At 41.2% G+C, this 11,840-nt stretch overlaps 1 protein-coding gene across 7 annotated transcripts in view; it reads right to left on the bottom strand.

Annotated features, from left to right (window-relative positions):
- Positions 1-212: 212 nt before the first annotated feature.
- Positions 213-11,840, bottom strand: part of TOPORS (TOP1 binding arginine/serine rich protein, E3 ubiquitin ligase) — a 56,933-nt gene continuing 45,305 nt past the window's right edge. For all 7 annotated transcript variants that reach the window (XM_033926675.1, XM_033926637.1, XM_033926646.1 and 4 more), the window contains exons 2-3: positions 11,152-11,245; positions 213-5,076 (exon numbers count right to left, since the gene is read on the bottom strand). In XM_033926675.1, the coding sequence (XP_033782566.1) occupies positions 1,990-5,076 (3,087 nt within the window). In that variant the 5' untranslated portion in view covers positions 11,152-11,245 and the 3' untranslated portion in view covers positions 213-1,989. The remainder of the gene's footprint in view (positions 5,077-11,151; positions 11,246-11,840) is intronic.

Below are 11,840 nucleotides of genomic sequence, written 5' to 3'. Positions count from 1 at the left end.
CTCATAAGGAGATGTGCATCTAGTTTGCTTTTAAATTCTAGAACGGTGAATTCCGCAATAACCTCCTCTGGGAGAGCATTCCAGGCATCCACCACTCGTTGCATGAAGCAGAACTTCCCGATATATGTCCTGGACTTGTCCCTCCTTAGCTTCAGTCCATGTCCTCTTGTCCGTGTCACATTGGACATTGTAAATAATCTTTTTTCCTTCTCTATTTTATTGATTCCTTTCAGTATTTTTAAAGTCTCGATCATATCACCTCGCAGTCTCCTTTTCTCAAGGGAGAACAATCTCAGTCTCTTAAATGAGAATATGCTGTCTGCTTGTCTAATAACAGACTTATTTCTCAGGGAGTGACCCCATACCCATTCCTGTTATATTTCTTCTCTGGGGCTGACCATCTGCTTTGATATGAACTGAAGAATTGCAGGACAGCCCAGAATGAAGGGAGGCGGAGCAGGAAAATGTAAATGATGCTCTCTATACAGTATCTTACAACCAGGGATCGACAACCCAAGGGTTGAAGAACGATATGCCTATTTACTAGAAAGAGGATCATCAAGTTAAGTACCTGATCTTTTCTTACAGCAGTTTCTATTTGAACTTTTTGCTGGTTGCTGTAAAAATGGGTGAACTAAACCAGGAGAGTAATTTCCTTCTCATTCCATCCTTTCATCCCACAGAGTTAACACATTGGCACCTGACAACCACAAAGCAGTCTTTACTTATCTCAAAGTGTTTGCCCCCTTAATACTACCAAATTGTGCCTTGAAAAGGATGCACCAGCGATGTGGGTCTGTGAGAGATAGAAGATGCTCGCACCCGGTGCACTTTTTAAAGCCCATAATGGGCCGGGACATCCAGGCGGCCGCGGCCAATCAGGCCTCGCAGTCGCAGCGATCCGGGAGCCCCCGGATCGCGAGAAAAAGGTGCGAAAAGCGCGATGAGCAGGAAGAAAGAAAAAATTTTGTTATGCACAGCGAATTTTAGCGGTAGAAAAGAAAAAGAAAAGTAACAAATCGCAGTGCAAAGAAGGCACTAGGGCAGCGCTAAGAAAAACGTGTCTTCTTAGCACAGCGGAAAAAAATCAAACTGGAGACCACGAGGAGGGGATGCGCCCTCTAGTGGAGCAGGAGGCACACATGCGTGGTGCAGCCAGCAAGCTTGAATCTTCAATCAAGTTTGCTTGAAATGCTGTCCGCATCGGGGCTCCGTAGATGACGTCACCCACATGTGAGAATATCATGCCTGCTTGTCCTGGGATAAGGCTCTATTCTACACTGGTATGAAGCCTGCTTAAGTTTCTACATGTCAACAGGTTACTGGATTATTGAACAGAAACGGATCCTTTTTTTGTATAAAGATTTACTTTGTTATAATTTACAGTTGAATGCTTTAATAAGGTTTGGGGTTTTTGTTTTGGTTTTTTTTTACATTTTATACATCTTACATTTTCATTTTAAAAAATGCATCCACATTTTTCCTCTACCAGCACATAATTTGTTTGATTCACATAAATTTACTGCCCCTGAGCTGACAGAAAAAAAACCCACATAAATAGTTCATTTCTGAATACATTACTTTCTACCCTTGTATAACATTTGCCAATTCTCCTAAAATGGATATCACATCAATTACCACCAAATGCATCTGGTAAGAGCATACTATCCCAGTTTTCTTTATAAGCTAAAAGTAATGTAACTTTAGAACAAAGTTTAAAACTAAGCAAGAACCTAGCCCTGCATATTGTTTAGTCTTAACCTCTCAGAAAGTTCACTGGTGAGCAATGCATCAAGCAAGAGCTTCCCATGAAAAGCATACAATAAATTCCTCAGCACATTTGTTAAGACAAAAAAATATTTACAAAACTTAAAAAATAAAATAAAATGGCAAGCCATATTTTTTGTGAAACTGGGAAAAGAGCTTCATTTAAAACAAAGGAAAATTCAGCATCTTAAAATCAACCAAAGTTAACCATAAAGCAAAATGCTATGTCTTTTTACCCAAATGATCAAACAAATAGTTCTTTTCAATGAGGCTCTTTGGCAGTCTTAATATAAGTTGTGGTCTCTCCAATGAATTCTCTTCACACGCAGTCCTGGTAGAAGAGGAAAGGCTGGGCTGATCAGCTGGTGTTCCTTCAATAACAGTGGAAGAGGTATCTAGGCCAGAATCACTACCTATACTGTCTACCACAGTAAAAGTTTCTTCGTTTGAACTTTCATCAAAGTGGAAGTCATCCAGTATCCCAGTTGCAGCTTCTAAATTCATATTGCTGGTGACTATATGGGCATCTTTGTCTGATACATCTGATCCACCTTCATCAGACACAGCACAATGGTCATCTTTGCTCACTAGGTCCACGTCAAAAGCGTCCTTGCGTTGACATGCTGCTAGGCCTGAAGGTACCTCCCTCTCACTTTCATTTGATAGATTTGTAGCTGCCCAGTTACTGCCATCATCACAATCCATGTCTTCCTTCTCACTGTCACTATTTATGGTAATAACCACAGGGGAAGTGTGTATTGAACTGGCTGCATGATGCCTCTTATGTTTCTTTTTCTGTTTCTTTTTCTTTTTTTTATGATGCCGAGACATAGCTGTAGTTTTTCCTTCGTAAACTATTTCAACACTAGAGCTTCGAGCCTTTTTCTTTCTCTTGTGCCTCGACTCACTACTTGCTCGGCTGTCAGACAGATCATCCTCATTGTAGTGACTACTGTGCCCCAAAGGTGATTTAAGGCGACGATTTTCTTTCCCTTTCAAATTCAAGGTGCCTTGATGGCTTGTTTTATTTATTTGGTTTGCATGTTCCAAATGGCGAGTTTTGTATTTTCTTTTTCCACTGGGCTTTTCATTTCGTATTCTCTCTGCTCCACCAACAGTCATCCTGGATCTATTACTGGAGTGACTCCTAGATCTGAATCTTTCCCGATAATGCTGACTAGTTTTATTGTGGCACCTCTGGCTTTGAGTATGTTTCCTCTCAGAATAGTGCTGTATTCTGAAATCTGGGCTAGTTGAACGTCTTTGATAGTAACCTTTTCCTCGAGTCTTCCTTCTACAAGACCGATCAAAACCATCTCTTTCTCTGTTTCTATTGTAGTAGGTGTACTCCCATCGATAAGTGCTTTTGTAATTATCAGCTGGATAACCATAATCGCTATCTCTGCTTCTTGACCTTCCACTGCCACGGTCACTGCTCCGGGAGCCTGACCTGACTTCCTCTCTAGATATAGAACTTTCACTGGTTAAAGACACAGTCTGGCTTCTCCTGGACAAGCTGCGGTCTCTGATCATTAGTCTACCATTGTCTCTCCTGTCTCTGTTGTGAGTATTCTCCCAGCTTCGAGAACTTCTGCTTCTGTGCCTTTCTTTGCTGTGATGCGTTCTCCTGTTTCTCTGATCTCTGGCTTGAACAAGGTGTGAAATTGGGTTTGGACTCCTTGACCTTTCCCTCTTCTTTGATATGTAGCTCCTTTGCTTTTTTGCTGAAGACTTCCTAACACAGTTCTTTGAAGGAAGCAAATCACATGTCCTCTTACCTTTATCCTTTTCTTCTTTACTTAAAGAACCAAACTTAGACGAAAAGGAGGATGTCTGGTTTTGTTTAGTTTTGTGCGTCTTTCTGCCTTTAGAACCAGTGGAACTTGGTGAGGAGGATGTACTACTGTCACTGTTTTCACTGAAAGGGCTAAGCTGGAGTTGCTGCAGCTTCTTATCCTCTATTTTCTCTTCATAAAGAGACTCTTCAGAATCTGAGGACAGTTCAACTAGTTCTGGAGTCCTCTCCGCTAAAGGCTTAATGAAGCCAACAATCACACAGTCATCTGTGGAAGAGGTAATGGCTTCACCAACCAGACCTGGATCAACCTTCACTTCCACCTGAGTATCTGTCACTCTTCTAGTGGATTCTTCATCTGAACTTTCAGAAGTATCCACTAGAGAAGATACTGTGGTTGGCGCTGGTTCCAAAGTAGAATAAGAAGGCCCTGGAGTTTCATCATCCCAAGGGGTCTGACCAGTGCCAGCCTCAGATGATAGCAAATCTGGATCTCTAGAATCACATTCTTCAGGAGATATTGTAATAACAGAAGAATCAGAATGGCTCCCTTCCTCATATGAAGGAGCAGGGTAATCATAGTTTGCATGCAGGTCATAAGCATCTATGTTATAGGGACAGCGGGCAAAGCTAATGAATTCATGTAAAAAATGATCAGTACGATGGAGCAGGAAAGGCTTCAGGTCCTCTGCAAATGTTTGACTCTCCAGATCATACCGTGTGACATTACTCATAATAATGTGCTGTACAATGTTGACCAAAGAACCATGGGCCCCAAAAAGAACTAACAACTCACGCTTCAGCCATGGGACTAATCGGTGAAGGCAGGCAGGATTGTGTCGGAAAAATTCTGCAGAAATATCTCTATAGCGTCCACCATCTTGAATGCTCCTGACACGCACTCCTGAACGATAGAGTGCCCTCCTGAAATTTATAATGTCTTGTTCCTGATCATGCCGTGAGGGTCTTCCCTCTGTACTTGTTTGCCTCCTAGAAGCAAACTGCCTTATCATCTGATGAATCCCTTCATCTCTCTGTATGTTTGTTTGACCTACAAGTCCTTCAAATAGAATCCCATTATCTGGTGGTGAAAGAGTCCTCCGCACTGATGTACTTCTGTGAGAGCGAACTGGTGTGCGACGTTCCCTTGTCAAGGTGGTGCGGTAACGAAACCTGTGCCCATCAGGACTGCCAAAAGAACCATTCTGTGAGGGTCTGAGAATGTACTCTTTGAAATCATCCTCAGCCCTCACACTGTGAAAGATAGAGTGGAATGGCTGCTTACATAGTGGGCATTCTGCTTTGTTCTTTGACCATTCTTGAATACAGCGAAAGCAGAACCTGTGCAAGCATCGATCCAGGTAAGACATGTTGTCAAATCGGTCCAAACAGATGGGGCACTTTGAATCTGGTGAGGCATCTGTTGTCACTGGGTGGCGCTGCCGCTTGCTGGTGCCAGCTTTAGGTGAAAAACTGCTACTCATTGTAAGTTCCTTAGTTGCTGATGCCATCATCTATTGAGTAAAGAGAAAAGGAAGACATGAAGTTCCTTTGATTACAATCTTTTAACTTTGTTACAAAATGAAGTGTAAGATGGTATGGTAACAAATGAAAAAGTTACAGGTTAAAATTTAATGTAGTTTTCAGAAGAGATTGTTTTAAGTTGGTACAATGGTGCAATTATTACAAACATTAATTGGCATATTTATGAGTTTTTTTGCACTATCCTTGCTTTTATGAGTCCTGTTATCATGTCAATACCCTTTTTTACATTTGTCTAGAAGCTGAGATTTGTACACATTACTTGGAAGAAAGAAGTGTAACAAGAACTACTGCCAGCACAAAAGAAACACAGAGGGCTCCTTTTACTAAGCTGCGATAGCGGTTTTAGCACGCGCTAGACCTTAACGCCAGCATTGAGTTGGTGTTAGTTCAAACTGCGTAGCGCATGCTAAAATCCTGTGTGCGCTAAAAACACTATTGCAGCTTAGTAAAAGGAGCCCTGAAGGATGTGTGTGGAGGTGACTTTTTTCCCAAAATCTTTGACAATAGATGTATTTATATAACCCCAAAAAATTATGCCCCCCCCCCTTTAAAAAAAAAAAAATAAAACCGTGAAAGCAGTTTTTAGTGCTCATAGGAGCATCGCAGAGCATTAGCATGCTGGCACTAAAAACTGCTTTCACGGTTTTATTTTTTTTTTTTAAAGGGGGGGGGGCATAATTTTTTGGGGTTATATAAATACATCTATTGTCAAAGATTTTGGGAAAAAAGTCAGTGCAGAACATTCAAGTGAGCTGGCCGGCGCTAAAAACCACTTTCACGGTTTTGTAAAAAAAAGGGGGGCTATACCAGGTATGGGATTATTCTACCCTCCTGACACATATGCCAAAAATAATCTTTTTTTTTTTTTCAATTCTTTATTAATTTTTTCATCTTATATCAAGTGCACAAATATTATTTCAATTGAACTTATACACATCTCTTGAAATTCTTAATATTATCATCTTATATACATAAATTTATTTCCTCCACCCCCCACCCTTTCCACAGATATTGTAGTCAAAATATCATATAAATATTACATTCATAATTATTAATTAAATCTTTAATACAACTAAAAACTGCCCTCACTTCCCCTAATTATAAATATACTTTCAGTGTAAAAAGGCGTCTAATCATTACAATAGTTTATCAATGGTCCCCAAATCTTTTTAAAATTACAGTGGTACCTTGGATTACGAGCATAATCCGTTCCAGGAGCATGCTCGTAATCCAAAATGCTTGTTTATCAAAGCGAGTTTCCCCATAGGAAATAATGGAAACTCGCTTTGATACGTTCCCACCCCCCCACCCCCGAGGCCAGGGCGCTGCTCCCCAACCCCTTCCCCCCCGCTAGCAAAGTCCTCCCGCGTGATCCGGCACCCCCGTGAGAACAGGCACCCCCCGCCCGACCAACTTTAACTCATCCCCCCCCCCGTCTGGCGAGAGGGAGAATTAGAAGGGCTTGAGCATGCGCAGATGCATGCTCAAAGCCGGCAGAGACTGAGAAGAAGATCTTCAAGCGGCACCGGCACTTGTGGGCTGCGTGCCAGTGCCAAAGGGGGGGTGAGTTAAAGTTGGTCGGGCGGGGGGTTCCTGTTCTCGCGGGGGGGGGGTGCCGATTTGAGTGGGAGGGGGCCCTTTGCGAGCGGGGGGGGGGGAGCGATGCCGGTTATCGGGGGGTGCTCGCTTGAGTACCTGATTGTAAAACCGCTTAGATAACCTTGATAGGCGGTATATAAAAGCCTAATACACACACACACACACTCACTCACACACACACACACACTCACAAATCGAGTCAACACTCGGTTTGCGAGTTAAAAGTTTGCTAAGTGTTTTGCTCGTCTTGCAAAACACTCGCAAACCGGGTTACTCGCAAACCGAGGTTTGACTGTATTATAATTTCCTTTTTGCATGGCAATTGTTTTTCCATTTTGTATATATTGACACAACTAATTCCACCAGAAAGTATAATTAAGTCTAGAATAATTTTTCCAATTCATGGTAATATGTTGAATGGCAACTCCTGTCATTATCAATAAAAGTTTGTTATTATTTTATGAAATTTGACTTTTTATTCTCATTGACGTCCCAAATAGAATAGTGTCATATGATAGAGCTACATGGTTTTCTAATAAAGAATTAATTTGAGACCAAATTGATTTCCAAAAGACCATGATACAGGGACAATAAAATATTAAATGATCCAAAGTCCCTGCTTCTAGATTACAGTGCCAGCATCTATTCAAAAAGAATCTATTAGTACTTTTGGATCACATGTGCTTTTAAAAATCTACACCAACTTTTAAATTATTTCTTTAAAGATTTGATCTTGTAAAATAACACAAAGTGTGTCTGTCCACTGCTATGATATCATGGAATAACAATTGCAAATCTATTTTTTCTTATAACTAAATGTGTCAAAAAAAAACCCACCCCATAACCAGTAACCTGATTAAATAAATTAAAAACTTCAGAGCAATCAGATTTTTGAAAGTTTTTCTCCTTCTTTGGCAATACTCATTAAGTGCCAACTACAAGGATCATTGGCAGGGCATTAGTGCCCTCTCTATTCAATATATGCACCATCTCAGTGACACCCCCTCCCCAACAAACAAAAAAACCCAACAACAACGGGGCTATCCCCAATTCAGACTCAGATCCTATTTTTATCTTAGCTAACAAGTCTGAGCAGAATCCCGAAGGACCAGTTTTTACAATTTGTCTAAAGGCAATTTTCATTAAACTTTCCCCCTAGACTTAAGAGCAGCAGGGCATACCTTTTCACCACTTTAAACAGTCCATACCAAGTCCCTGCTTGCTAAACATAACAGAGATTTAATAGTAGACACAGAATATATCTAAAAAAAGGGGAAGTTTTACCAATAGATGATTTTAACATGCCGGATGTTGATTGGGGTATCTCTACTGCGGGGTCTTCTGGAAGTAGAGAGATTCTGGATTCTCTACAAGGAGAACAGTTCCAGCAGTTGATAATGGAACCCATTGTGGGATGGGGTCATATTAGACTTAGTGCTTACAAACAGGGAAAGTGTTTCTGATGTTAAAGTGGGTGATCATCTGGCTTCCAATGATCACTGCATGGTACGGTTTAATGTTAAGACGGGTATAGAGAGGGATCATTCAAAAGTAAAGATTCTAGACTTTAAAAAAAACCCAACTGACTTTGCTCAGATGAGGGATTACGTCAAGGAATTTATGCTCAGATGGAGGATTACATCAAGGAATTGATGTCTGGAAGAAGTAGAAATGCAGTGGGCAAAACTGAAAGGAGTTATTGTAAGGGTGGCAGACCTTTTTCTGAGGCAAATAAGTAAAAATAAGAGAAAAAGGCAGCTTTGGTTCTCAGAAGTAGAAGCTTAGAAGGTAAGGAATAAGAGGTTAGCTTTCATAAGCTACAGAAGATCGCAGAAAGAGGAATACAAGAAAAAAAATATCTGGAAATGTTAAGAGAGGCTGGTTAAGTAGTCAGGAAAGCAAAGATGCAAATGGAAGAAAAAATATCTGACATAGTAAAACGGGGAGACAAGATATTTTTTAGATATATCAGTGATAGGAAGACATTCACCGTGGGCCTCATCTGGGGCAGCCTCCTTGGAGCGGCTGGGGCACGGACAGTGTGTCTGGGAGGGAATGCATGGATGGGAGAACATCGCAGGGGAGGAGACATAGGCATCCTGGGACTGTCTGCCAAGTCTCTTCCCTGAAGAAGCCCTTTCTGGAAACGTCAATCGCTCCTCCTAAACTTACTTGCTCCATTTCATCACTGACGCTGAAACCGTGGATTGAAGACAAAGTTTTATTTTATTTTTCTTTCCAGCTTATGATTTATCTTTAATCTTATCTATTGTTTTGCCTTTTGTCTTTGTTTTGTTCTATTTCTATCATTTAAATTTCTCCAGAATTCTACTGTTCAACGGCTCCCCCTTCTGCTTCTATTCCTTTCTCTCCTCTCTTCTACCTTCCAAAGTATTTAGATCAATGCTGTCTTGTTAAAATGTTTATTTTATTTTTATTTTTCCTCTAACTCTACTTTTCACTTCTCTATTACCCTCCAGGTATTTTAGTTAGATTGTGAGCCTTCGGGACAGTAAGGGAATTTTTCAAGTACCTTTCTTATTTCTAATCTTAATGTATATTTTCTGTAAACCGCTTAGAACCTAACGGATGTAGCGGTATATAAGAAATAAATTACATTACATTACATGTAAAAGTGGCATTGTGAAACGCAAAGGTAAAGGGGAGAAATATGTAGAAGCTGATAAAGAAAAGGCTGAATTGCTTAAATAGTTCTGTTCTGTGTTCACAGCTGAAGCGCCGGGAGCAGGACCACAGAAGACAAATCTGATCGATTTTCAGAGGGTTATGTTCGTGAGGAGCTAGCTAAAATAAAGGTAGATAAAGCAATGGGGCTGAATGGTGTACATCCAAGGGTGCTGAAGGAACTTAAGGTAGTTCTGGTGGCTTCGCTAACTGACCTTTTCAATGCTTCTCTAGAGTCGGGAGTGGTACCAGAGGACTGGAGAAGGGCGGATATGGTCCCTCTCCACAAAAGTGGAAGTAGGGAAGAAATAGGGAATTACAGGCTGGTAAGCCCGACTTCTGTGGTAAGCAAATTAATGGAAACACTTTTAAAACAGAGAATAGTGAAGTTTCTGGAATCCGGTGGATTACAGGACCGGAGGCAACATACATTCACTAGAGGTAAGTCTTGTCAGACAATCTGATCAATTTCTTTGACTGGGTGACCAGAGAATTGGATAGCGGGAGTGCTAGATGTGGTGCATTTAGATTTTAGCAAAGCCTTTGACAGTGTTCCACATAGGCGTCAAATAAACTGAGTCCCCTCGGAATGGGCTCCAAAGTGACGGGCTGGGTAAGGAACTGGTTGAGTGGAAGGCAACAGTGGGTAGTAGTCAATGGCAATTGCTCCGATGAAAGGCATGTTACCAGTGGTGTGCCTCAAAGTTCTGTTGTTTGGCCTGTTCTTTTTAACATTTTTATAAGCAATATTGCTGAAGGGCTGATGGGTAAGATTTGCCTTTTTGTGGATGATACTAAAATCAGCAATAGAGCAGACAGCCTGGATGGTGTTAACAACATGAAGAAAGATCTAGCGAAGATTGAAGAATGGTCTGAAATTTGGCAGCTAAAAAATTAATGCTAAGAAATGCAAAGTCATACATTTGGGCTGCAAAAACCCAAGAGAATGGAACAGTTTAGGGGTGAAGAACTTATGTCATGACAGAAGAGTGGGACTTTGGTGTGATTGCATCTTAAGTTGGTGGTGAAAGCTTGAAGGATACTAGTGTGCATAGAGAGAGGTATGGCCAGTAAGAAAAAGGAGGTACTGATGCTCCTGTATGGCTCTGGTGAGACCTCATTTAGAATATTATGTGCAATTCTGGAGACTATACCTTCAAAAAGATATAAAAAGGATGGGGTCGGTCCAGAGAAAGGCTACTAAAATGGTGTATGGTCTTCATCACAAGAAGCATGGAGACAGGCTTAAAGATCTCAGGATGTATACTTTGGAGGAAAAGTGTGAGAGGGGAGATATGATAGAGATGTTTAAATATCTACATGGTGTAAATGTGCATAAGTTGAGTCTCTTTTGAAAGAAAGCTCAGAAATGAGAGGGCATAGGATGAAGTTAAGAAGTGATAGGCTTAGGAGTAATCTAAGGAAATACTATTTTTACCGAAAGGGTGGTAGATGCATAGAACAGTGTCCTGGAAGAGGTGGTAGAGACAAAGACTGTCTGAATTCAAGAAAGTGTGGGATAGGCACGTGGGATCTTTTAGAGAAAGGAAGAGATAATGGTTACTGTGGATGGGAAGACTGGATGGATCATTTGGCCTTTATCTGCTATCATGTTTCTATCTCCTCAATTAATAGCCAATAGCTATCACTATGGACAATTATCATGGGATTTTACTGTAAAATCATATTCTTTCATTGATGCGTCAAGATGCATCTGAATTACAATTTTGGGAACAACATACTATGGGTAAAATACTTACTTAGGTTTTGATTGTAGTATAGCAGGGAGGCCAATCCTAAGTAGGCATGTCATGGAATATATATGCCCAAGCACAGCAGAGGGATGTGTTCAGTCTGAAAGAAGAAATGTAAAGAAATATAGTTATAGTACCATTTAACAGTGACAAAAATCCTATTACAAGTTTACCAAATAAAAAAAGGACATAACTGTGTAATTAAAAAAAAAAAAAAAAAAAATATATATATATATATATATATATATATAAATGGAACCTTGGTTTACGAGCATAATTCGTTCCAGAAGCATGCTCGTAAACCAAATTGCTCGTATATCAAAGCAAGTTTCCCCATAGGAAATAAGGGAAACTGCTTTGATTGGTTGCACCTCCTCCCCCCCTCCACGAGGCTACCGGCGCTGCTCCATTCTCCCCCCTCCTTGAGGAATCCGACGCTGTTCCAAACCCCTCCCTGCGATCCAGCTTCCCCCCCCCTGCGAACCAGCATCCCCCCGCTCGCGTTGCCCCCCCTCCACCGCGATCCTACTTTCCTCCCTCCCGAGCAGTCAATGACACCCTTCACCCGACTTGGCACCAGTGCCGGTGCCCGAAGATCCTCCCTCTTCTGGCGCGGCTGGGCGTGCATCAGAGATCCTCCTTCTTCTGGGCTGGGCTGGGCTGGACTGGCTTTCAGGATTTGCGCATGCTCAAAG

The sequence above is a fragment of the Geotrypetes seraphini genome, chromosome 1 (assembly GCF_902459505.1).
Source record: "Geotrypetes seraphini chromosome 1, aGeoSer1.1, whole genome shotgun sequence".
Taxonomy (NCBI): Eukaryota; Metazoa; Chordata; class Amphibia; order Gymnophiona; family Dermophiidae; genus Geotrypetes; species Geotrypetes seraphini.
The sequence above is the reverse complement of the archived record's forward strand: the minus strand, read 5'-3'. Positions and strand labels throughout refer to the sequence as shown.